The sequence below is a fragment of the Neltuma alba genome, unplaced genomic scaffold, assembly GCF_004799145.2.
Source record: "Neltuma alba isolate B1F8T4 unplaced genomic scaffold, ASM479914v2 tig00003186_pilon, whole genome shotgun sequence".
NCBI lineage: Eukaryota > Viridiplantae > Streptophyta > Magnoliopsida > Fabales > Fabaceae > Neltuma > Neltuma alba.
Genome location: NW_021633177.1, coordinates 191,065 through 217,334, shown reverse-complemented (window position 1 = coordinate 217,334; position 26,270 = coordinate 191,065). Strand labels below are relative to the sequence as shown.

Genomic DNA, 26,270 nt, shown 5'->3' with positions numbered 1-26,270 from the left:
TTGCTTATAAATACGCATAATAATATTTAAATAAACAAGTGGATTATGATCGATAAGAGCCGTAAAGAATCTGAAACATGCTGTGTGTGACTCCACTCTCTATCTCTTCGATCGGTCTATCTTAGCCCTGCTTTATCACCCCACTTAGCCATATCGTAGCCTAGAGGGTTTTCTCTCTGTTTTTCCTTTCAAAATAAAAAAATTTAGTTAAACTTGACAAGCTCTTCAAAACTGAGACGGATCATAAGATTTAAATAGCATTTTATAGATTCCGGTAAAAAAAAAATTAATGGCACTTATAAAAATACTTACGGATTAGTTATTGATGAGATATTTCATGTTGAGAATATTTGAACCAGCATCTTTATCAAGTTAAAATGTGGATTATATTCTTATTAATTGCATATCATTATTTGGTTGACGTGAGAGATTTTATTTGCGTGCAAGTTTGATTTGATCACTGTCCACTATTCCATACTGTTTATTCTTGACCCAACGTCCCTTCTCTCTCATTTGTGTTGTCATGTCTTCTTCGCTTTCTTTTCATCCTCCTCGACCAGGTATATATTGACAGTCTTTTATATTGTGCGTGTGAAAATTAAAATTAATAAGTATTTCCATTGAATAATATCATGCATTTTATATTTATTTATTCTAAGAATCTAAATAATCACATTAACAATTTATTCCAATGCCATATCATTTATGCTAGATCAATGAAAATAATCTAAATATAACCAAGAAGGACGTCAAAAATAATTATTATATATTATCATAAAATAAATGAGTGGGTAGAAAAGCAGAGAACTTACCGGGAATGGATTCAAGTCGGGTTCATATGCTCTAAGGTTACCAGTACACGAAAGACAAGGGCTTTTTTACCAATATACGATAAACAGTAAAATTATTTACTAAAATGCTGCACTTTTAAAACTATTTATCAATATACTGCACTTAAAATCGTTTTTAGCAAGAACGATTTTAAAATTACACACAAGTCGTTATTGGCGTGAACGATTTCTGAAATCGTTCATGTCAAGAACGATTTTACTTTTTCCTGTTACTCTCTTACATACAGATCTCTGCCAATTTTACTTGCAAAAATAAGAATCCTTAACAATGCTCCCATGAGGCTACAGCATCTATATTGCATTAAAATTTGAAAATCTCAATTTTTTTAATTTTTTAAATAGAGCTTGATGAAATTTTTTGTCATTTCCTCTTCTTTTTATTTTTCTCATACCAAATAATACGTAACAAAAAAAATTATGCTTTGATTGTAAAATTTTAATTGTAGCAATTAAGCTGTAGAACTAAATTATTATTATTATTATTATTTCGGCCACAGGCACAAAAGGTCCATGTCCAATACTTGATTTCTCTTCAAATCGAACAAATGCCACACGACAGGCTTTTTTTACCAAAATACTACAAAGAGTAAAATTATATACTAATATGCTGTACTTTTAAAAGTATTTACTAATATACTACACTTAAAATCGTTCTTTAGGTAAATAATTTTTAAAGTCATTTATCTGCTGAACAATTTCTTCATAATCTATCCTTGATGTGCATGAAAGCTTGTGTGGCATTTATCTGCACTTAAAATCGTTCTTGGTAAGAACGACTTTCAAATTACACACAAGTCGTTCTTGGCGTGAACGATTTTAGAAATCGTTCTTGACGTAAACATTTGTTAAATGAATAAGTCGTTCAGCAGATAAATAATTTTAAAAATTATTCACCTGAAGAACGATTTTAAGTGTAGCATATTAATAAACACTTTTAAAAGTGCAGCATATTAGCATATAATTTTACTCTTTGTAATATTTTGGTAAAAAAGCCAGTTGTGTGGCATTTGTTCGGTTTGATGAGAAATCAAGTATTGGGCATGGACCTTTTATGTCTATGACCAAAATAATAATAATAATAATTTAGTCTTACAACTTAATTGCTACAATTAAAAATTTACAATCAAAGCATAATTTTTTTTGTTACGTATTGTTTGGTATAAGAAAAATAAAAAGAAGAGGAAATGACATAAAATTTCATCAAGCTCTATTTAAAAAATTTTAAAAATTGGAATTTTCAAATTTTAATCCAGATGTTGTAGTCTCATGGGAGCATTGTCAAGGATTCTTATTTTGCATGTAAATTGACAGAGATTCGTATGTGAGAGAGTGAACAGGAAAAAGTAAAATCGTTCTTGACGTGAATGATTTCAGAAATCATTCACGCCAAGAACCACTTATGTGTAATTTTTAAAATCGTTCTTGTCAAGAACGATTTTAAATGCAGCATATTGGTAAATAGTTTTTAAAATGCAGTATTTTGATATATAGTTTTACTATTTATTGTATATAGATAAAAAAGCCAAAGACAAGGGATGTAACTAGTGGGCGTATATATTTTGGCAAGGCAAAATATTCATATCTTATTCTTTTAACCCCTCATTTACCTCAATTAATGAGATAGAATATGTGATTTTAATTTATATAAGAAATTAAATCAGATAAATGTATAGTCTTGTCGAATATCCAAGACAGATGTACGCTTATAATCTAGGTTTATAAATAATCTGAGCCTTAAGAAATCCTCTGATTGGAGGGTGCAAAGGCAAAAGCAAGGGAGAGGAGAGAGAGAGAGAGAGACAAGGATGGAATAAATTTTGTTGGGCGGCGTTTTTTGTAAGTAAGTACAAAGAGGAGGCCAGAGCCTAGAAAGACCGTTTGGACTTTGGAGGAAGGACGGCGGAGTGTGGACACGTGCTCCCTTCGGGGTCCCAGCCTCCCAGGCGCGGGAGCATCCGTTAGTCCGTAGCTTCACCCGCTCTCATCATCAAAACGATTACTATTACTACTACTTTAGAGTATTTATCAGGAAAAAATTAGAACGAGGAATGTAAATGAAATAATTTTCTTAAAAAATACTCTTCCGGTCCTTATTATAAGACCCAATTTGACTTTTTATTTGGTCCTAATTATAAGACCCAATCCATTTTGTCTCTTATATTTATGCATTTTTTTCCAAGATAATCCTTCTAATAATGATAGTTTTAGCCAATATACTTAATTAGCAAGGATATTTTAGGAATGACAACACTTATTTATTATAAATAACCAACTTAACTTACTTCCTTAATCTCCTCAAATAAGTCAATTGGGTCTTATAATTAGGACCGGAGGAGTATCATATTCTCTGATAATTTCAACATTATATATATACACTTTTATTTTTAGATTGAAATTTAGATTTGGTCTTTTAATTTTGATATTAAATACTAAAATATTCTCAAATACTAACATATTAAATTTATTTTTTAAAATAATCATAATTGTTATAAAAGAATATCATTTTAAATTAATAATTTTAGGATTAAAGAACTACGAACATACTCTTGGAAGCTATGAGACCAAATTATAATTTCATGTAAAATTAAAATACTAAAATTATACTTTAGTCCTATTTTTAAGATAAAAAGCTTCATTTTGGCTCTCGGGACGTGATGAAGTTAACCTTGGGAACAGTATCCATTACGTGGGTGAGGGCCTTTTAATATGCCGATCGTAAATATTAATGAATGCAAATACATTATCAACTTATAGAGTAATAATTAATTCGTCATACTGATGTATATTAGTACTTTAATTTAATTAGGCCTGACTTTGCATGCTATAAAATTTGATTAGTTTTTCGGCTTATTTTTATTTATTCAAACAGATAAATTCGTATTTTCATTTTTCTGCGGCTCTATGCATAGCTGCCCCCTCATTTGCCACGCGCAGGCAGCACACTCCCCTGCCCCCGGCCACGCCCCATCTAGAAACTCAATGCACGTGACACTTCAATGACCAATCCTCATTATTATAAATACTGCCCCTGACCACGAAATAATGATTTATCATTATTCTCTTAATCTATTTTCTTGCTAACATTTAAAATTCTAAACCACATAGTGCTTACAATTTCACAACGAGAAAAAAATGTTAATCAGTTATCATCTATTGCGGAATACTGATCCGATCCTAAATATAAGACCCTTATATACACTAATATAAAGATATTTTATTTAGGACTAGAAGAGTTTTATTTTTCCCGAAGTTTAATATAGGATAACAATTTTAGCTAAGAATATATTTTTAAGGACAAAGTTGTCAAGACAGTTTTTTTTTTTTAAAAAAAAAAATACAGCCAGTGTTATATATCACCGAACACTAGGCAGCGTTATTTCATATGTATAATATCATACATGACGCCACTTATTCACACCAAAAATAGTATGAATATTAATGAAACCTATTAACTTAGCAAAGGCGACCATGTTCTTTTGGGTTATAAAATGACACAAGTCAGGGTCATCCAAGAATAACACACTATCTGCATAAGGTAACCATCCTCTAACATCTCCGTCAACTTTTCTAGCTAACAACAAGGCTGTGCTAACTTATTTTCAATAACTCTGCGTTACATAAAATAAATACCTGAAAAACTTACTCATCTGATTCTTAATATAAGATCTATTTAATTAATTTGATTAGATTAAGAAAGTTAGATACGTTAGTTAATTATAAGAAATATGAAATATTTTTTCTAAAACACCATAATCATCTTTCTTAATATTTTTTTTCTTCACTTAGTTGATTATGGTTGATGAAGTATTTATAGAGGTAATTTAGAAAAATTAATAAATATAAAAAATAAATTTTATATTTAGAACTAAAATAAATTTAATAATTATATTTTTTATTAAGTATCGGAGAAGTATTTTATAAGATGCAAAAGCATTTTTCCCATGGTTTGCAATTTTTTTTTTTAAATATACAAACAAATGGCTGAGAAGCGTTTACGTGAATCCTGGAAGAAAAAAATCACTTAATAAATGGATTGCTTGGATGCGTCCTCTCTCTCCTCACGTGGCTTCCATTCCAGGCAGGACCCAAATCCTACAGGTCTCAGGCTCGAATCGAATTTAGAACTATGCCGATGCAGGCCTCCCCATTGTGTTTTGCAGCCAAGGTTCCGCTTCGCGTTAAGTCGCAGCATACAAATCCGACCAAGTTCAAAGATCTCAGCTCCATGGCTGAGGCTGCTGCTCCGAAGTGGGCTCAGAAAACTATTACTTTGACTCCTCACAAACGCGGTTGTCATCTCATCACTTCTAAGGTGAGCTAATTATCAATTCCATTGAATCGCCTTTCTGAAAACCCTACTTATTCGTCTTCTAATTTGTCTACGCTCTTACTTCCGACGCTGATGTCATAGATACATTTTTCACTGGCCTTTTTTCTCGCTTAATAGATTTACCGAGAATCACGTCCCTGTAGCAATAAACTAAACCGTGCTTCATCACAGGGGAATCAATAATACTGGACCTTTTTGTGACGATAACTAGAACTCAGATATCGTATTCTTGCTATCATCGCAAAAAAAAAAAAAAAAAGGCATTTGCAGCATCTGATCGTTCTGTCAATTTTATACTTGTTTCGACGTTCCGGTTTAATTACTGTCTTGTTAACATCATCAATTTATTATTCTGTTGCTGTCGATGGGATTATTAACCTGCCTCACTGTATGAGTTCGTTGTCTTGTGACTTCTATCTATGCTTTTACATCTTGACCTTATGCAGGTTTGGTCCTTCATTAAACATATAATCATTGGTTACTTTATTGTGACAGATTGTAAAAGAAATTGAGCAGGACTTGTCTGGATTCAAGTGTGGCCTAGCACATCTCTTCTGTACGTATATATACGATTTGTTTCTCTCCATTGTGTGTTTTATATGGTTTGCACAGACTGATCTTTTAGTTTTAATGAGGAATGCAGTGCAACACACTAGTGCTTCTCTTACCATCAATGAGAATTATGACTCTGATGTTCGTGATGATACAGAAAGGTTTCTCAATATTGTAGTTCCTGAGGTTGGTTTGTCTCCTGCTTCTATTGCAATATAACAATATATATTCTCTTGTAGAACATGACACGTATTTCTATATCTCATGTAGGGGCCATCTGCACCTTGGAAGCATACTTTAGAGGGTTAGTATTGATTTTTAATTTACCATTACGTTCAAATTTTTGAAGCTGCTTTTACACCGCATTCTAATTGCATGCTAATGAAATAATGGTGAACTGAATTCACAAACGGCGACATTGTGAATCCATATAATTTTTGCGTCAATCTTCTTTAACCTTGAAATTTTGCAGGCCCAGATGACATGCCAGCACATATCAAATCATCAATGTTTGGTTCCACACTCACGTGAGAAATACTCCTTGTTCAAATTAATTAATTCTGAAAAACTATCACTGTGATATCGTTTACTGATATTTTTGTATTTTCAGGATACCAATTACAAATGGAAAGCTAAACATGGGGACATGGCAGGTAACCGAAATGATTTTGCAATGATTTATCCAAAAATTTTCTTGGTTAAGATGAAACTTATGGAGTTTTATCTCAACTGTCGTTGGATTTCACTACTTAAAAGTGCAGGGTGCACTTTATAATAAAATGCTCCTGGATGACCACTGATTTTTCATTAACAGTTAGAACTTCTATGGACCTTGAATTGTTGTTCAAGCTTGACGGTCTATAGTAACACCGAGTTGCTGGGTTAAATCTTTTTTTTTTTTTTGGTGATAATTAAATCTATAGTTTTGTTATGAACAGCTTTTCAAAAACTCTTGCCTTCACTAGTTTACCGAGTATGACATAGATAAGCATAGTCATCTGAAAGAGAAACTCAGAATATAATCTTTATTAATAGATTAAAATTGTGGACCTTTCATTATTTAAAATAAAGATGATAATGGCAATAGAACTAATTATATTTCTACTTGTGATGATATTAACTTTACTTCACTATCTTTTTAAGTGTCTTGTTTTTGAAAATTTCTAAATATATAATTCAATTAAACGCACTGAAGGTAAAGGGCAAGAATCGCCCAATTATCACATATATTGACCAAATATAATAAAGTTTAGTAGCTCCCCCTTGAGCCGGGTTGGTGGATTCTGTATGTTCACCCTTTGCCATATCTCTCTCTCTCTCTCTCTCTCCCTAAGTACCTTCTACCCGATATCTACGCACAGCCCAACTATAGGAGCCCACAGAAAGTGAAAATAACAGGACTGGTGACATCTATTTGAGGGATGAAAAGGCTAATATTGCCTTGGAAACCAAACTAGTAGGCTTACTGAGGGAGAGTATAAGGAAAAAGAGAGGGTGGTTGGAGACAGGGAGGAACGGAATATTAAGGAAGAGGAAAAGGGGCTGCGAAATTCACTACTGTTCTGGAAAGTCAAATACCATCTCAAACTTAAAATGTTTCATGATGAAAGCAGACTTCTTAATGCAGAACATGCCATGTGCCATTGGCCTATTTGTTTTCGGCATCACCACAGCTGTAGCACATGCTGATTGCCACCTTGTGCTGCATGCTGCGGTGCTGTGCCATGTGCCGATGTAATTCAAACAAGGACAAAACTTGGATACAATTTTGATGATTTTTTTTTTCCCTCAAACATTTTAATATCTGAGATTCTGAGTATCTTTTATAACTTAAAAAGTCACATGATATGGTCTTTCAAAAAACTTCCCCTCCATGTTAAGGAACTGTACCCGAGGGGGGTTGTGTGTGTGTGTGTGTGTGTGTGATTATATATAGAGAGAGAGATTGAGAATTAGGATCTAAGCATGTTGATCTGCCAGCAATTCATGGTATGTGATGAATCTTGTGGCAGCTATTTAGTTCATTTGCAGGGCTAGAAGTTGTTGAGGAAAAATAGTGTGAATATCTGTTCTTCTCTCCTTAGATATCCAAAATGAAAGTATTACTTGCAAAATAATAAGTTTTATATCATGCCCTTGGATGTCCTCTGATCACATCTTACTTTGTTGTTTATGATATGATGCCTGATGGAGACTTGGCTAATATGAGGAGCCATGATTTTTTTATTAACCTTTCAAACAACTGTTACTAGATGATCTCCCAGTTTGAATAATTTCTATTTTAATTATCCTAACTAAAATTAGTAATGCTTGTTATTCCTCATCTTGCTTAAGGGTATATGGCTTTGTGAGCATCGGGATTATCCTACCTCCCGCAGAGTTGTCGTCACTCTGAATGGAATATGAGGTCCCAATATATGTTGTCCTTCGCCTGCTGTACCTGTGGCAAGGACAAACCTGAAGATATGTAGCGGATTGTGTAGATTTACTTTTACCTTTTTTATTTGTGCTTTTGAACCAATTACTTTTACATTACTCTGGCAAGAACTTGAATTCAGTGATTCCGTGTGTCATATTGATCGCGGTAGTACATGTCAGAGCTCTGTTCTTTCACATTCCGTGAAGGTCTAACACTGCCGCGCTCCCTTCGGGTTCAGTAGTCAGAGATCCGATTTGTATGTTGGAATAAAATAAATAGAAATTAGAAAACAACATATTTTGATTTGGTGGAGGCTCAATGGTCAATGCATTCTCGATCTGTGCTGGGACCTGCTGCGAGCTCTTCCACTTGCGTGCCGAGATGAGCTAAGCATTTTTCTTTTAGGCCGAAGGACTCATCAATTGAAGGTGAACTAATAAATATCAGTTGTGAATATTTTTCCCTTTTAACTATTTTAAATATTCACAAAAATTCTAAATTGTAATGCTGTTTAACGCTTCTGCTTGCGCATTGTTCGCTTGATAATGTAAACAATGTAACGCGTTTTCACGTATTCTTCATCTAATATTTCATAATCCTTAATCCCTATTTAATCCCATATCTCCAATAAATTTAGAAGTAACAAAGGTGTTTAAAGTCACACCCTTCCGGGAAAATTGAATTTGTTCGATTGGGTCCCGGGTGGAATCCCCGAGGGTTTTGGTTGTGATATTCCTTTCAATTTGCGAAAACAAACAATCTAAGCAAACAGTGGGGAGGCAATCAGACTAGTTCCCATCCATAAAGACAACCCTGAACCTGCGACATATGGATAGGTTTTAGCATTTTTAAAAATCGAAATTCTTGAAATATTAACCCTGTTTATGATTTGCATGACATGGCGTTTCCTAGCCAAAATCTGCACACTCTACTTTCTTTTGTTCTCAAGGATCATAGGCATTCTCACGAAGCAAGGATGGCCACGTCTATTCTAAATTCCCATGTCTTGTCATGATGTCTCGTATGGGGAAGGATTCCGCGGTGATGTCAAACTTTCTGGTAAAATTTTTATACAGATAATCTGATCTATCAAATTTGATCAAACGGATTTGTTTCAATTTAATTTGAATTGGATCTTATTAATTTTTGTCATCCCTTTCATATTTGGGCGTCCCCGGAGGATGATTGGCCGTTTAGCAGGATGAGACTCGAGGCAAACATTAGTTTGATGTCCGAGAAACGAAGTGACATAGGAAATTACTCTTGGCAACAAGGAATACTTGCCAGAACACAGATTAGCAAGAAATTGCTAGTTTCATGAGGATACTTAAAAGAACCTACTTTGCAAACTTGGTGCCAATTGCTCATTATGGTCAAATCTATACCTTCATATTTTGTACAACTCATACACCCACATAAACAGTTGGTACCCAATTTGTCAAAGTATTGGTGTTCCCGCAGCTGGGTATATCTCAAATGAGCATATAAATACATCATATGGTCAAAACAAAACTAGCTATGCCAATATGGTTTGAGTAAATTCAAACTGCATTCACGCAAAACATGAAACTGGACTTGTCAATTGCAACTTCGCTGGATACGATACTACATTCATTGATCAGCATGTTCTTGGCAAACACCTGACCACAGCATTAGTTAGATCCAGGTTAGAACAGTCCATCTATTAGAGAACCCCAAGAGAAGAGTTTCATTTACTCTATTTTTTTAAAAAGAACAAAAAGAAAAAAAAGAAGAAGCTTTAAATTAATACAAACAACCATCGATCTGTTTCTTCACCGATTCACTAAATCCTAGTCATGCCATATCCCATTTCCCTTTCTTTCTCGTAAGCTTCTGCCCCGTCTGTAGTCAATCTCTGCATCAGAGCAAGACAGCCCCATTTCATGTTTTTTACTGACTCGGGATGACCCCATTTTAAAGAATACATCAGTGGCGTTTCCTGGTGTACTAGCTCCAGAACAGCTGTTGCCGCTATGCCTTTGGGATTTAATATCTGAGACATGCATGAAAGGAACATTTGCTTATTGGGGTGTAAAGAAAACGCAATAAAGTTGAGGCACGGGAATTCTACTCCATTACAACGACTCTTCAACAAAATTATCCACCACTTTTTAAGCCGTTAGTGATATCTACTACATAAATAAAACATATATAGATGATCAACATGCTTTGCATAAATTTTAACCTTAAAAGTACCACAGCACATCAAGGGTCCAGTTACTCAATTGACTCTAGTTTTAGATGGAAGTTAATGTAAATATAAGTGAGTTTCTCTAATGTTTTAATATGTAATGAAATAAACAGATCAGGTAAACACAGGATACCTTCATATCCTTGGTATAGTGGGTGCTGACTGCGTCCATCCATTGCAGCATAGCCTGATTCTAATCTGAGACGACTCTGCGAAGCCACTGGTGTCTCCTGAGCTTTGAATCCTTTCATCAGCGGAGACTCTGTGCTTTCTTCCATAGCTGACTTAGAAGAGGTGAAGGGAGTCATAGTAAAAGAGTCATCCATTACATCAGAAATCTCCACGTATTGAGGGGTGGTGATAATTTCATCTGCACTGAAACCAAAGGATGCTCGGTAAGCTTCTATTTCTTCCACGTCTTGCTTTGGACTTCTAGAATGGATATTCTGATGTCCATTTCCACCGGTAGATTGAAAATCCGAATCTTTGGAGACACTAAGCCTCCCACCATTATGAGGAAATGGAGGATTTTGATCCAAATAAAATTGTGCATAGGTAGCAGGGCAGAAGAAATTTGAGTCTTGAGATGCCATTGTAACACCATTAGTATCTTGCCCAGAAAGCCTTCGAGACCCAGGACTTTGATATGTTCCACTTTTGGGAGATAGTGATGGATCCCACTGTGGAGGGAACTCCCGTTCGGGAAAAGAAGATGATAAACCATCACCAGAGTTCCTTGATTTTGGAGATAAAAGGCTACTTGCAGGACTTCCAGGATACAGTGAATATGTAGCTTGAAGATCATTTGTAGCGATGTAGTTAGTCTTGTCACCGTTCCTGAGTTCCACTGAAGAAGAAAGAAAATGAGCAAACGGTACATCTGGGGAAGAGGGAGTTGTTAAGTGAGCCAACTCAGGTGGAGGAGTGAGGGGAGCAGTGGATGGCTCAGTAGTGAAAGTTGAAAAGACAGGAGGAGAAACCAGTTGTGTTTCATGAGCATATGGTCCAGTGGCAAACATTGTAGATGAAGGACCTCCAGGTGAGTTGGCAGATAATGACAAGAAACAGCTAGGTGATTGTGCAGTTGAAGGAAGAGCCGAATGTGTGAAGGATGTAGGTGAAGAAGGTGGGGCAAGAAGAGAAGGAGCTAGTCCTGTGGCTTGATTTGTCAACCTGACTGCCGGAGGCCCATTTGGCTGGGCAGGCTGTCCATTGCTCTCGGGTATGCGAGATGCGGGTACAATACGCTTCCCCCCTTTCTGCGAACCAAAACAAGAAAATGCACTCCAGCATCCTCCCCATCTCTTTCGCTGTTAATACAGATATCACACACTTATTCAAACGGAGGAGACCATTTACGAATAGATATGAAAAGAAAAAATACGTCTTGAGGATTTTTTTTGAAACACTGATTTGCTTGTCACACTTAAACTGCTCAAAAGCATTTTAAGACGAAACAGACAAAGGAGCACAGACAAAAACAATATATTTATTTCAAAAGATTGAATATCTTTGAATTTTTCAGGTATCAACAATACATAAGCATTGAAATCAAATGATCCAACAGAAATAGCAAACCACAGATCAACTTTGGCAGCGTTTTGATATGACATGGGACTGAATTGTACAAACTGTTGCGGTTGATTAAAACAAAGCTCTTCTAATAGGTTTACACCCCGTTTGGATCATTTTTCCCCTTTCCTGGGAAAGTGCATTCAAATGGGCATTTATACCATTTTCAAAAACTAGACGAGTGTGGAAGTCGGACTATCAATCTAGTCCGACCTAGCAATTTAATTCAACCAAAGAAAAAGAGAAAGAAGAGCAGTTGCACCGAAGAGAATCAAACTAGAACACTCTTAAACTTAATTTCCAAGTGATAAATCTCTGAAAAAACTACAATCAGAGAATAGTAGGAGGAGGCTGTCGAAGCTGAAAATTCGACCACCAGATCCATCCAAATGTAGTTCGGGCATGAAGAAATAACCTTCAATTGAAGAGAAACCAAGGGGGGAGCGAGACAACATCAGTTAATAACAAGAAGACCCTAAAGAGCAAATTGAGAGCTGTAGAGGCTCTTATCGTCCATTACGATCCACAGACTAACAGATTAAAGAGTAACAAGAAGATGAACCAGGGGAAAAAAAGTAAAAAAGAAAAAAAAAAAAAAAGCTGTGGTTCTCAGGTGCAAACACAATTATAGCCGCTCAATGCGAGATCTGAGACAGGCACATGCATCTAAGAGTTAAAACGAGCACAAGCAAACGAAGAACGTGAAATCCAATCGGAAACAAACAAAATTGGAGTTAGGTTTTGCACCAAGTACCTCAGATCTAACCCCTATAGTCAATCCCTCAGGGATAAAGCAAGCTTCAGTAATTTAGAATCCAACTATGCAAATTTCAAGCTAAAGCAGGATGTGAGAGATTGAGAGCAATACCCCTTCCTGCTGAGGAAATCGATTTTGCTCGGACCCCATCAGTATTCAGTACCAGGGCCTTTACACTGAGCTGGTAGTGGTTTTTCCAGTTCCCAATGTCAGGTTTGTGAGAGGACACTAATAAGTTAGGCCAAACGGATCATTCTCACACTTGTTCATCACAAGAAGCTGACACCACCTGGACTTTTGATGCGAGAAGAAGGAGATTACATGAAGAATATTTATTAATTCATACGTTCATTCAAAGGACAGAGAAAGACAAAAGCGAAAAAGATTGGAGCTTGATGAAGATAGAGAAAAAGTGAGAGCGAACCGTCCGGGACAGACAAGACAGAGTTGCTTTGCTTTTCTTTTTCTTTCTTACATTTTTTATTCCAAAAACAAAGTATATTTTACGTCAATTTCGTCTTTTTAGATATGCATTTCCTACCTCAGACTTTTTAAAAATTACTTCCTCCGGTGATTTCCTCACAATATGTTACAAAGTATTAATTTGTTTTATATAATATTCTCAACTAATTAATTAAATTTTATAGTTTCGTTTTAGTTAGTAGTTCAGTCCCGTCCATTTCAAGCGCCTTGACATTGTCCTTATGTGCTTCATTGTTATTTAGTTATAGAAATTTAGCAGTAGTGTCTTGTTGATTCATCACCGCTCTTTTTTTTATTTTTTATTTTGGCTGTTCATAGGAAGCAGATTTCCAATTACTGTCGGGTGTTAAATATAAGTATTTCTTTTAATGAGAATTTGAGCTGTAATTTAACATATTATAAGAGATTAAATTAGACTGAAAAATATCTCCCACTTGTTTTAATAATAATGATGATGTATTATAGGTTCATATCCTAGTTGTGAAGGCCCGTCATATGTTTTTGTTAAAATTATTAAATTGTCTTATTATACTAATGATATTAAAAAAATATTTACATTTTAAAATTCACATAAAACAAACGAGATCTTTGATGAAGAAAAATAATTATTTTATGTACATGTAACAGTTAGCTGTCAAGACTTGAAAGATATTAATGGGCTAAAAATATTTTTAAAACTAAATTTAATAATTGTATAAAATTATTCACGCTATCCCCTTCAATTACCTACATCCAAAAGATCTCGTTTTTTTTTGGGAGAATTACAATGAGGTCCCAAGTAATTAAAAAACAAGTCTTAGAGGTTATCATTCTCACCGTAGGACTTGTTATTTCAGGCTGCTCAGGTTATTACTTGGAACTTTGTAGTGATTATTTCTCTTGTGTGGAACTTGAATGTAATTCTCCCTTTTTTTTGTTTTGTTTGGCCTGAAACAATCTAAAAGAAATTTACAACAACTCGCGGCATTCAACCCACTTCATTTTAAAGGAAGATCCCTTCTTTTCAATTAATGAAATTGAAGCGACAATTATCATTCAGGACAAGTCATTCATTGTTAATCAAATCAGCCGATAGAAATCTTCACTAAAAATGATTAAGCATATAATTTTGGAACCAAAATTTTCCTTTTACAAGTATAATTAATTTCAATGAATATGGATTTTTCAGGATTCATATAATTAATTTCCGTCATTACAAGCACTTCCTCCGATTCTAATTATAAAACCTCATTTATAATTTATAAAGAAGATTTTATAATTAGGACCGGAAATAGTATAACTGCAAGCCTCCACTCTTTTGCCTTTAATTGGCATAAATCCATTGGCCCACAACATAACCATTTAACACAAATTAACAACAACCTGAAAAATAACAAAGATTAGAACTCATTAAAAAAACTATTTTCTTATAATATGATGAACTAAAATTTAAATTCTCGTTAAAAAAATACTCATATTTAATATCCGACAATATCTCAAATGATATTAGAATAATACTTATATGAAAAAAAAAATCTGAAAGGAATTAGATGCGTAACCACCTGGAGCCCTGTCCAACGGTCCTGATTTATTGTGCTCACTACTCATTAGTGAATTATTTAAATAATCTAAATTTAAAATTTTTAATTTGCAAAACAATGGTAATTTTTTTTTTTTGAAGAAGTATTATTTATAAAATTACGTCTATTTTAAATTTTATATCTATTAAAATTAAAAGACGACAACAACAACAAAATCTCTCATGCGGAAAATCACCGGGAGGCGTCTGAAGTTGTCCGGATCCGCTAGAAAGGATACGGGGCATACGGTACTCCTCCAAACAAGAAAGCCGCTCTATTCTTTTCCCTTCCTGAGAAAAACTGCTGCGCAATGTTGCTTTAGAGTCAGAGGACCTAATTTTCAGAGACTTCAAAACACAAGGCATATGATGGATGTCTCAAACAGCCAAAGATAAAGCCTCTTTAGGGAGGAGAAAACAACACCAAAGATGCTGCCACTGTCATCAGAACCTAGGTGGGCCCTCGATATAGATGATCTGCCAATGCAGCCCATCAATATCATCAATTGTAACAGCACATATTCCCAACATAAATCTTGAAGCATAGTGGCAACCTTATAAATAAAACTCTGTCATGTCTGTTGTGGTTGATCTCTGTTCTTTCACTGGTAGGGGCAGAACAGCTCGGAAGTTAGAGAAGAAGCACAGCTTTGGATAATCTTCTGATCTGGCAATCATATGAATGCAGGGAAACAAGAAAACAGTGTCTCTATAGCGCTCCAATGGAAGACTTGAGACACGTATCAGGACTTCCAGCACCATATAGCCATCAGAATTCTTATCTTCTTCCATAAAATTGTCCATTGAATATCACAAAATCCACTGTAATCTGAAAAATCAACCAGAAAATTAGTGATGTGATGCTGCTAATTCTGCCAACTGTTTTGCGCCAAGATGAGACACGAGATCAATTGAAATGAAATGATTTTTTAAGTTTGTGAAATCTTCAGCCTTGATATTGTATGTTGATTGAAGTTTCTCAGCTTCACAGTCTGCAGCTTCGGCTTCTGCGAGCAGGAGATTAGCTTCTTCCTCATCACCCATCTCCAATGCGGCGGCTTTTTCTGCTCTGGCAGTACCAGCTGTCAAAAGTAGCCTCTGAAATCTGGCCATTGCTAATTCCTTTTCCTTCAATAGAATCATTTCCTCGCTCTCTTGCAATTGTTTAAGGGTAGTTTTGATTTCTTCCTCAACCTTCTCAAGATTTGAACTGCTTGTGTCCATGTTTATCTGCATGCCATCTTTTTCAACACACAGTGACTTGGCCTCACTAGCTATCCGTGCAGCCTCCTTGAAATTTCTAGCAGCAGTAGCAACTTTCTTCTCTGCTTCGAGTTCTGGGACTCTTTTACCTATGAAAATAATCCTCTGCTTTAAAGATGCTATATCTTGCTGAATGCCTGATTTTCTTGAAGATAGTTCCTGTAAAAACCATAACATTTGAACAAAGTGGCTATCAATGTATATCAGGAGAAAATTTAATGTCATCACACTTCACATGAACAAGCAACCGAGTCATTAGTAAGGGTAAAATGGCAAAAAGAATGAATTCAAAATATCACTGAATTGATTCACATGAGAGCCAGATGTGGCATTTCAAGCTAATATATACTCAAGTAGCTTAGCTTGTGCCGTCACACAAAAGAATAGTTTATTACATAGCAGAGGGGCCTAACGTGACCGTCGTGACATAGGGATCTTGTATCTTGGTGATTATTCTTCACACTCTAGGCATATAAACAGATCAATAAACACAAGAAATTAGTATAAGAAATAACCTGCAAGGAAGCTCGGGCAGCAGAAACATCCTCTTGGAGCAATTTGACATCTTCAGAAAGCTTTTCTTCATTGTTTGCAAGCGCCACTTTTTCCTCCCTGGATTTCAATATAGATGACATGAGGCTTTTTCTTGCACCAACTACTTCACGGTATCCTTTTGCTTCTTCCTCAGAAGTCTTAGCAAGTTCCATCAGCTTTGCTCCTGTCCCTTCTTCCTGACTCAGAAATTCATCAATTTGCTGCTTCTTTAGAGACAAAGTTTCAGTCTCTGAGCTCACTTGAGCAAGGACAGATTGCAAGTTATCATACTTAACATCAATGCTTGACTGAATCTCCTGAAATCCAGAAACCACATTAGATATTTTCTCTTCTACAGCTTCGATATGAGAGTCATTTTGTGCAATTTCCATTTCTTTTTGTTTGACTAGAGCAAGTAGCTTTTCCAGCTCATCCATTAAGATGTCCTTTCTTTTACAAAGGTTCTCTTTTTCTCTTTTATCATCCAGGATACAATGCTCAATAGTGTTATTCAACTCCACCCGAGCTTCACTCATAAATTGTGACTCGATCTCCAGTTCCATCTTTCTGACCTCCAAGGATTCAGAAGATGAAAGCCACTTGTCCATTTCTATTGAATGCATTGAGGCTGCTTCTCTCAAGGTGAGATCCGCCTTATCTGCAGCATTCTGAGAGAAAGGAATTATAAGCGTTAGAGGGACCCCAGAAAACACACAATACATTTAACACAAATATCCCTAAGTTCTCTATTCTACAAAAACAGAAATTGTCTGGATAGATACTAGAGTACTTGTTGTAGGAGAATATGCAAAAACAAGTATTGATATATGCCAAATCAAAATTGATAGTTGACTCCCAGTATTCTTTAGATTCTGCATGTACATTGAGTAACAGAATTATAAGCAGTCTAGCTTAAAATCAAAAGTTTTAACTGTTATATCCTCAATATATTTCCAACAAAACGACATCACATCCATTTTAGTTTACATTACTCGAACTGGTAGGTCAATCATAAAATATTAGATTATGGAACATGCTAAACTAAACATCTTACTCTTCCGAGACATGTTGCTCATGGCACCTTGCTATCCTATCTTAATTTCCATATTATGGCTTGACATTTATCCATATGGAAAGGATAACTGTTCTAGCCCTGTGTGAGTTGAGCAGTCTCAAAAACCAAGAAAAGTCACGGAACTCTCAGTAAAAAATTGACAAAAAATATGGTCGCAAATTGAAAACAGTTGAAATCACCTAACGGGAAACTCCATTTTACCCTAATTTTTATCATTAAGGGCAGATTATCCATGTCAATGGTTGTCAGAACAGAAATGTAATTACAATGAAAAAAGTTTTATGTTATTCAGTTGTACCTCATTTTAAGTCTGCCAATCTATTTCAAGCCTTAAGTGGATGAAATGAAGATAGTTTAACATCCACAAGGTTTTAAATATTCAGATAAGATTAGGATATTTCAAGAAATTACCTCAAAACTCAGGTCCTCTGAGCTCATTAACTGAATTTTCCTCTACTTGCACTTATGTCATAACTCATAGCCATCTATCACTAATTTTCAATCACAAGCCCTAGGCTTCTTTATAAAGCGCATCAACTCATGATTTTGCACAATATGCTCATCATGCAAATAACATTAGCTAAATTTCTAAAATCAAAACCCAAAATCGAATCCAGCAATTTTTTAGGGAAAAAATTCAAGATTTTGTATATTCCATATTTTTAGAAGGCTTGGCACCAAGATTAACCTAAAAAGTTGAAAATAAGTCTCCTTCTAAAGTGGATGGTAGCTGAAATCATAGTAACCCCCGCTCTTTTTAATACTTCTTATGTGTAATTTTCATAGTGATTACTTGCAGAGATTTTGAAGAGTTATGTAGTTTCAGGTATGATCAAAATTTGTGTCCTCTGATAAATGGACACAATATCAGTCAAATTTGAGGAGCTCCATAGCGTCCAATGTAAGTGTTAGACACAAATGTTCTTTTTGAACTGTGTAGGCTTCATATTTAGGAGACATGAAAAGGCTTAGGAACCTGCTAGTCAAAGTTTATAATGCTATCAACACTACTATTTGTAAAATGCAATACAAGTTATATCTTACTTATAAACATAATTCCAAGGATTTTCCATGCGTTTGTTTTGTCAAATTCCTCATTTATCTACCAGAAGATTTTCAAAATTATGCTAGAATGAGACATGGTAATTATTTCAATGGATAGCTAAAATCAAGACTGACACATAAGTGCCAAAATCAAACAATGATTATTAAAAGTGCTTAAGCTAAGGAGTGGTTCTCCACTGGTAGATGGTATATTCTGATGTACAGTTGTATTATTCTCTAATAGCTTGTATATATAAAGGAGTGGTATATTTGCAATCCAATTTGCTGCTTCAGGAAAGGAGCCCTAAAAAAAGACCTTCCAGCAGAGTACTCAAAGCTACTGTCACATAGGTGCTGAATTTAGAGGCTAGAGGGGAATGCCCATGATGCAAAGAAATGTGTGTGTGTGTGTGTGTGTATATATATTCAGATCATAAGGTGCCAAGAAAGAGAAGTATATGAGACTCAGAGATGAATTATGGCAATTCACATGGGTGACGTGCCACTGGTAATGGACGGTTCTTACTTGGTTGACTAAACAAAGCTAGAGAGAGGCAAGCTCTAAGGGGAAATGCCACTGTTGCTCCCTGCTACAGCAATGTTCAGACGTTCCAAGACAAACAATCAAAGACACGAAATTACCAAGATCCCAGTCCCCTTCTCTTACAGGCCAACAGCAAGTTGGCAAGCAACCAAGTGAACCCTTCTTTCTTACAATATCTAAACCCTCATTTTTCTCTGCTCCCGTACGGGGTCCAAACCAAAGAAAGGTATTAAACAAATCCTCCAAGAACAACTAACCAAGTCCAAGTGTACTCTTCTCTCTCGCAATCTTCTCAACTACGGTACGGCATATACATGATTTGCTTACTCTAGAAAAGTATGAGTCTCATTGATTAGTAGGATATAAGCTACGAGTTCGCTACAGAAATCCTAGCTTCCGGACTTTAGAAGGTTGGTTTACATTCCACCAAAGCTAATAAACAGTGTCCTGGTAGATTTTAAAATTATGCAAGCTAGGGTGTAAAGCATTTTTTGTCTGTAACAACAACGATGACAATCGTCGTGGATTAATTTTAGATATGAGCGAGCTAGAAAGGTGACAAAGTAGCAAAATTGTAAAAAGAACTTAATTTTACATCCTTCAAGACGTCTTTGGTTCTTCGGACTAACCTTTGCAAACTGCTCCAGTAAGATTGCACATTCTTCCTCAGTAGCAATTTGGGAGTCAAGTGCCTGCTGCATCTTAAAATCTACAGAATCGATCAACGCATCTGCCTCCCTCAATGAATTCATGCAAGCTTGTTTCTCCTTCTCAGCAGCCGAAAGGTCTTGGCTGACCCTTTCAGCCCTTTCAAAATCTTCGGCTTCACAGGCTTCTTCCAACTGCATTTCAAGTTCCATGTACTTAACAGAAGCAAGATTCGCATTCTCAAAGGCTTTTCTTCTATTCCTGATCGAATCCTTCCGGACAGCAGAAACAGAGGCTACCAGTTGATGGGCACTGTTAAGCTTCTCATCTATCCGCGCCTTGATCTGTCGAAACTCTGACTCAGACAAAGAATCATGAGAAGTTTTACTTCCCGGAGAAGTTTCTTCTTCTTTCTGATTAGGATTAATCTCAGATTTGGAATTATCATGAGAAGATTCATCGGCTGGTGGGATAACAACAGCATCCGAGGTGATCTCTGGGGGATGGGACGCAAGGGCATCCACATCAGGCAAGGAATAGGCGTTTTGCAAGACATCAGGGGTTTCAGAACCGATGTGACTAGAAATCGGAATAGGATGTTCAACTGGCGGAGAAGGAAGATGAGGCAGATCGTCAGAAACGGTGTCTCTACCATATCCTATCCTCAAGCCGGCTCGCTTTTTCTTTCTGGAACTCTGTCTCGTGGTAGTTGTTGTGGCGGCCGAAGCACCGGCGGCATCAGCGCCAAGTACAGATTCATTTGTGCCTGCGGATGGTTGATGGGATTCTGAATGGAGGGGAAGCTCAAGTTCAGCTCCTTGAGAATTTGGGAGGGAAGTGACAAGTGTGAGGTCGGAGAAGAGATTTTCATCGAGGGGCTGCGAAGAAGGTGACGGTGCGACAGCAGATGTCGTAGGAAGATCATCTTGACGATGTTGAAGACTGTCATCAGTACGATCGTGTTGTTGATCATCTGGGCTGGGGTCTTCTTGAATTTGGGAAGGATTAAATAGGACCATCCCCTCAAATAGCGAATCGATATCATCATCTCCATTTCCTGCCATCATTCGACTTCCAATTCACAAAAATCTGAGGATCAGTTTCTGATAGCTAAGCCCAACCGAACTGGAAGTCGAGGGCCAAATTCAAAAGTAGCTTCGCTTCCTCGTTTCTTCCCCGTTGTGTTTTTGTACGGGGGTGTTTGGGTTTTACTTCAAACCATGTTTTGAAGAGAAAATCATGGTTTAAAAAAAAAAAAGAAAGAAAAACATCCAAACACTACACTGTATATTTTTTTAAAATCACTTTTTAATTTGAAATTATGGTTTGTATAAAAGTAACTAAACACTATAATTTTTTTCAAAATCACTTTTTATTTTTTTCTAAAAAAATCACTTTTTATTTGAAAATCATGGTTTTGGGTATAAAAGCATGGTTTTTCATAAAGGGAATTTTTTTTGCTTTTAAAGGTATAAAATCATGGTTTGGGATATAAATAAATATATATATATACACACACACACACACATATCAATTACTACCTTTGATTCTTTATGTAAGAATTAGAAAACTAATTTGTAAATATTAAGAAAATTAGTTAAATTATTTATTTATAATAAATAGGTATTGCATTCTCTAAAACACCTATTAATGATATGCATTGGGATGTGCAAATTAACATGAAGACTACTTTAAAAAAATAAATAAATGTATGAGACAAGATAGATTGATATCTTATATTCAAAATTAAATGAAATACCCAATTAGCTCTTATACTAAGGACCAGAGATAATATTAATTATATTTTTCATATATAATTTATTATTTACAAATTTATTATTTCAAATAAAAATATAAATTAAAATCTATCATTTATCTAATTATCATATTAATTTATGTCATTTTTAGTAATTTGTATATAAAAAAAAGTTTCTGATAACAATTATTCAAATATTCTCACTTTATCAAAATCACTTTTTTTTTCAAAATATATTCTCAAAATCTATTCTTCTGAAATCTATTCACAGAATCTATTTATCCAAAATCTATTCTCCAAAAGCTATTCTCTAAACCATGATTTGGTTTCATCCAAACACCACCGTAGTCATTAACATTTACCAATAGTTTTTTGAGAAAATTGGGATAAATCCTTGTTAAAAATTTAATTGGCAAATAATGTTTAAAGACTTTGTACAACTTAACTTCTATTGTGTATAAATTAACTTTTTTTTTTAAGAAAAAAATGGAACGCTCTCTCTCGACTACGCTCCAGGAGAAAGACGAAATCCCACCACACCCCGACGACAACCGCTCAACCAAGAAGGTCAAGATACGGGACCTTCGTGCAGGTAATGATTTGGATATGCTCTCATATGACCCCATCGAGTCAGATGACGATGAGACGTCGGCTGAAGAAGAAGTCGTACCTCAGATACCGGAGGACGCAAGGAAGGCAACTAACCCACCTTCCTTCAAGGACATGCTCCTTAACAAATCCTCCAAGAAGCAGGAAGACGGAGAAGACTTCTTTTTCCAGGATGGAGATGTTACCATCAACAAACAAGGGCCCATTCCTTCCATCAGCTTCTCAGAGAGGGTCCACCGTTTGCTCAATGACAGCATGAAATACTCAGTTGTCATTAAAATGCTGGGAAGAAACATTAGGTATGCAGACCTAAGGGATAAGGTGGTCAGCCTCTGGAGGCTCACCGGCCCGGTGCAACTAACTGACTTGGAAAACAACTGTTTTATTGCCAAACTCAGCAACGAACGTGACTACACCGAAGTACTTTTAGGAGGCCCTTGGGTCATATTCGGCCACTACCTCACCGTTCAACCATGGATGCTTGACTTCTCCCCTGGACCCATAGGACCTCCCACGTAATGGGATGGATTCGACTCCTAAGCTTGCCAGCTAAATACTACAAAAAAAGTGTGATTAGAGCCATTGGAGAGGTTCTAGGAAAAGTTCTCAGAATCGACTACAACACAGCCTCCGGAGAAAGAGGCAGGTTCGCTCGGATGGCAGTGCTCATTGATCTCTCCCGGGCCCTAACATCAAAAATAGAAGTTGACAACCGCACGCTCCTGGTGGAATATGAGGGGCTACCCACAATATGCTACAACTGTGGGCATTACGGTCACCTCAAGGATGTCTGCCCGAGGAAAATCGATGAAACCGGAGCACCATTGCTCCAACCCCAACCGGAGACAGCGACGGAGCCTCAAGTTCAAACCATGAACGCCGACAGCCTGTACGGTGCTTGGATGCAGGCCCCGGCCAGACGACGAAGAAGAGACAAAGAGGAGAAAAAGATGTCAGAAATGAATAACCAAAAAGGTGCAAGCAGTGGTTCCAGGTTTGACCTCTTGAAGTCCGATGATACCATCCCAGACCATGCAACCATGCAAGCTACAGTACCCAACAAAGTAAATGTCAACCCTCCCGTTAGCCCTGACCGCTCAAAAGCAAAAGGAAAAGAATCCTCTTTAGTGAAACCTCGGAGCAATAAGAACAGACCTGTACCCACCCCTGACACCACACCCAAGAAAGACCAACCAGAAAGCACCCGAACCATACCCAATCCTGACAGCCTTTTTGCTAGCCGCGTCTACAAAGCCGCAAACCCAACTCTTGACCCTACCTGTCACCAGGCTGTCACCATCCCCCATCCTAGTTCACATTCTCCAACCAACCCCCAAGGCCAGCCCACCCCAAACCATCCCCAACAACCTGAGCCTAGAGCTAAACACCCGACCCCTGTAACCCAAAGCTGGGTCTTAAAGAGCAAGCGAGTATAGTGATCCGCAAGCCCAAAGCTCGACAAAATGAGCCATACCCAATGCTTGCAGATGAGGTCGTACAAGCCATAACCAAATCTCTGGACGAGACGGATCCCTCTAAGGACGCTGACTCCGCCGAAATCTCTGAGGAAGATATCGATGCGACGAGCAATGCCAACATGGAGTGCTAGCTCCACACTCCTTTCCACCATCTTTATTATGTCTGTCTTTATATGGAACTGTCAAGGCGCGGCAGCGCCCAAATTCCATACAGTGCTGAAGTCCTTTATTAAAGATTATAAGCCGATGCTCGTGGTCTTGGTAGAACCTAGAATTTCTGGCCTCAAGGTTGACAGAGTTATCAAAAAAATAGGCCTTCCTTACTCATATAGAGTGGAGGCAAATGGTTTCTCAGGAGGCATATGGATCCTCTGGACAGAAGCAATCAGTGTCGACGTGCTAGAAAGTCACCACCAATTTATACACTGCTCAATCACCCTCAGAGATAGCCAAAAACATTTCTTTTTCTCGGCCATATACGCCAGCCCACATCCGAAGTAGTGCTCCCTACTCTGGAATGAGCTCTCGAAGCACAACCCCCAGGGCCACGAGGCTTGGATGCTCGCAGGAGACTTCAACGCTATTCTCTCATCCAATGAAAGGAATAGCAACTCAATTGGCCGAACGCGTGGATGCCCACTCTTCCAATCCTTTACCCAAACCAATAGCCTAGTCGACTTAGGCTACATAGGCCCACACTTTACTTGGCGTCGGGGCCTCTACCTTGCCAGACTAGATCGTGCCCTCTCAAACATCTCCTGGATCCAATCCTTCCCCCTTTCCAAGATCCATCACCTTTCCCAAATTGCCTCTGACCACCGGCCACTTTGGATTGACCTTGGACTCAAAAATGGACCCACTGAACCGAAGCCCTTTAAATTTCTTGCAGCCTGGACTACACACCCACTTTTCCCAAGCCCGGTGCGTGATAACTGGACCCCATCCTTACCCCTTGAAACCAACCTTGCAAATCTAGCCATAGCAGCCCAGCAGTGGAACCATGAAGTATTTGGTGAAATTGGTAAAAATAAGAGAAGACTGAGGGGTCGCATCAATGGGGTCCAGCGTGCTCTAGAAACGCGCCCCCTTTCCTCTCACCTCAATGAACTGGACATCACTCTTCGTTCTGATTACGAAATGGTGTGTCTCCAAGAGGAACTCCTCTGGTTCCAAAAGTCTCGTGCAAACTGGATCAACCTGGGGGATCGAAATACATCTTATTACCACACCCAAGCAAGAATCAGAAGGCGTCAGAACAGAATCGCTGCCCTCCAAAATGAAAGCGGTGAATGGGTTACTGATGAACAAATCCTCCTTCAGATGACCCAAAATTACTACTCCAATCTTTACTCAACCCACAATGAGCCTACCAACCATACACGCCCAAAGGTTTGTTTCCCCTCCTCCCTTCTTCTTCTTGGTCTACTTTATCTGCCTCGCCTACTAATACAGAAATAAAGCAAGCCTTGTACGACATGAAACCTCTTAAGGTGCCAGGGATAGACGGTTACCATGCACTCTTTTATCAGCACCAATGGGAGGTAGCAGGAAATTCCCTTTGCGAAATGGTGAAGAATTTCTTTGTTGAAGGACACATGGATCCTTCACACAACCGAACGCTCATCACTCTAATACCAAAAATTGAAAGGCCGCGCACTCTCAATGAATTCCGCCCAATCAGCCTCTGCACAGTTGCATACAAAGTGATCACTAAATTAATGGCTAACCGTCTCAAAAGCCTCATGCTAGAGCTTATTCTCCCCTACCAATCAAGCTTCATTAAAGGTAGGAACATCACTGACAATATCATTATTGCTCAAGAGGTTATTCACTCAATGAGAAGGAAGGGAGGCAAGAAAGGATGGATGGCAATCAAAGTTGATTTAGAAAAAGCATTTGATCGATTAAAATGGAGTTTCATTGAAGACACACTCAAGGACGCCCAGCTTCCTGAAGGCATGATAAAGCTGATTATGCACTGCATTACCACCCCTACGATGCAAGTACTCTGGAACGGCAGACCTTCAAATGCCTTTCAACCTACACGCGGCATCCGACAGGGGGATCCTATTTCCCCATACATCTTTGTACTATGCATGGAACGGCTCTCCCAAGCGATCAGAGCAGAAGTTGATGCAAATAGGTGGGATACCATTAAAATGGGAAGAGGCGGTCCTTCACTCTCCCACCTTTTCTTCGCAGACGACCTTATCCTTTTTAGCTCCACATCTCCCAGGCAAGTCAATCTTATTAAGAAGGTTCTCTTAGACTTTTGTGTATCCTCGGGGCACTCCATAATTCAGGCGAAGGCACGCATTTATTTTTCAAGGAATGTCAAGAAACAGGAGGCAGATAGTATATCTGCGAACCTTGGATATGAAAAAACAGAGCAGCTCGGTAAGTATCTTGGGGTCCCGCTTCTGCACTCTAGAGTGACCAAAGATACCTATCTCTACATCATTGAAAAAATCCAGCAGAAGCTCTCCACTTGGAAGGCTCGCTCTCTCTCACTAGCGGGTCGTATCACACTTGCAAAGTCAACACTCACTTCCATACCTTGCTATGCGATGCAAACGTCCAGGTTG

General features: G+C 37.3%; 4 protein-coding genes across 7 annotated transcripts; 2 read left to right on the top strand and 2 right to left on the bottom strand.

Annotated features, from left to right (window-relative positions):
• Window positions 1-4,914: 4,914 nt before the first annotated feature.
• LOC114740617 (UPF0047 protein YjbQ-like) lies at window positions 4,915-8,457 on the top strand. The gene is made up of 7 exons (XM_028928799.1): window positions 4,915-5,163; window positions 5,677-5,737; window positions 5,825-5,919; window positions 6,004-6,037; window positions 6,206-6,260; window positions 6,344-6,386; window positions 8,068-8,457. The coding sequence occupies exons 1-7, from the start codon at window positions 4,978-4,980 to the stop codon at window positions 8,137-8,139; spliced, it is 546 nt and encodes a 181-aa protein (XP_028784632.1). The 5' UTR covers window positions 4,915-4,977; the 3' UTR covers window positions 8,140-8,457.
• A 1,225-nt stretch (window positions 8,458-9,682) lies between these two features.
• Window positions 9,683-13,096, bottom strand: LOC114740627 (uncharacterized protein At1g76660). Of its 3 annotated transcripts, none has more exons than XM_028928813.1 (4): window positions 12,805-13,096; window positions 10,498-11,674; window positions 9,928-10,166; window positions 9,683-9,792 (listed from the first exon to the last, which is right to left on the bottom strand). In XM_028928813.1, exons 1-3 carry the CDS (start codon window positions 12,841-12,843, stop codon window positions 9,964-9,966), a joined length of 1,419 nt encoding a protein of 472 aa, XP_028784646.1. In that variant the 5' UTR covers window positions 12,844-13,096; the 3' UTR covers window positions 9,683-9,792; window positions 9,928-9,963. The 3 variants fall into 3 exon arrangements, with proteins under 3 accessions (XP_028784646.1, XP_028784647.1, XP_028784645.1); XM_028928814.1 differs by having other exon boundaries at window positions 9,931-10,166; XM_028928812.1 differs by having other exon boundaries at window positions 9,683-10,166.
• Window positions 13,097-15,052: 1,956 nt separating this feature from the next.
• Window positions 15,053-20,949, bottom strand: LOC114740626 (envoplakin-like). 2 transcript variants are annotated; one of them, XR_003739699.1, is made up of 4 exons: window positions 19,824-20,949; window positions 16,513-17,199; window positions 15,289-16,156; window positions 15,053-15,211 (listed from the first exon to the last, which is right to left on the bottom strand). XR_003739699.1 is itself a non-coding variant. In XM_028928811.1 (3 exons), exons 1-3 carry the CDS (start codon window positions 20,907-20,909, stop codon window positions 15,584-15,586), a joined length of 2,346 nt encoding a protein of 781 aa, XP_028784644.1. In that variant the 5' UTR covers window positions 20,910-20,949; the 3' UTR covers window positions 15,053-15,583. The 2 variants fall into 2 exon arrangements, 1 of the variants encoding a protein (XP_028784644.1); XM_028928811.1 differs by having other exon boundaries at window positions 15,053-16,156.
• Window positions 20,950-24,243: 3,294 nt separating this feature from the next.
• Window positions 24,244-25,143, top strand: LOC114740585 (uncharacterized). Its single transcript, XM_028928757.1, has one exon. It carries the CDS (start codon window positions 24,244-24,246, stop codon window positions 25,141-25,143), a length of 900 nt encoding a protein of 299 aa, XP_028784590.1.
• The last annotated feature ends 1,127 nt before the right edge of the window (window positions 25,144-26,270 follow it).

Bases quoted from the DNA above. Each gene is read 5' to 3' on its own strand.
- LOC114740617 (XM_028928799.1), top strand. From the start codon at position 4,978: ATGCCGATGCAGGCCTCCCCATTGTGTTTTGCAGCCAAGGTTCCGCTT. The intron at 5,164-5,676 runs GTGAGCTAATTA...TTATTGTGACAG, and splicing joins GTCATCTCATCACTTCTAAG to ATTGTAAAAGAAATTGAGCA. The intron at 5,738-5,824 runs GTACGTATATAT...TGAGGAATGCAG, and splicing joins TGGCCTAGCACATCTCTTCT to TGCAACACACTAGTGCTTCT.
- LOC114740627 (XM_028928812.1), bottom strand. From the start codon at position 12,843: ATGGGGTCCGAGCAAAATCGATTTCCTCAGCAGGAAGGG. The intron at 11,675-12,804 runs GTATTGCTCTCA...CTGTATTAACAG, and splicing joins GATTTCCTCAGCAGGAAGGG to CGAAAGAGATGGGGAGGATG. The intron at 10,167-10,497 runs GTATCCTGTGTT...TGCATGTCTCAG, and splicing joins ACTATACCAAGGATATGAAG to ATATTAAATCCCAAAGGCAT.
- LOC114740626 (XM_028928811.1), bottom strand. From the start codon at position 20,909: ATGATGGCAGGAAATGGAGATGATGATATCGATTCGCTATTTGAGGGG. The intron at 17,200-19,823 runs GTTAGTCCGAAG...CCTTTCTCTCAG, and splicing joins TACTGGAGCAGTTTGCAAAG to AATGCTGCAGATAAGGCGGA. The intron at 16,157-16,512 runs GTTATTTCTTAT...TGGTTTTTACAG, and splicing joins CTGCCCGAGCTTCCTTGCAG to GAACTATCTTCAAGAAAATC.
- LOC114740585 (XM_028928757.1), top strand. From the start codon at position 24,244: ATGCTCGCAGGAGACTTCAACGCTATTCTCTCATCCAATGAAAGGAAT.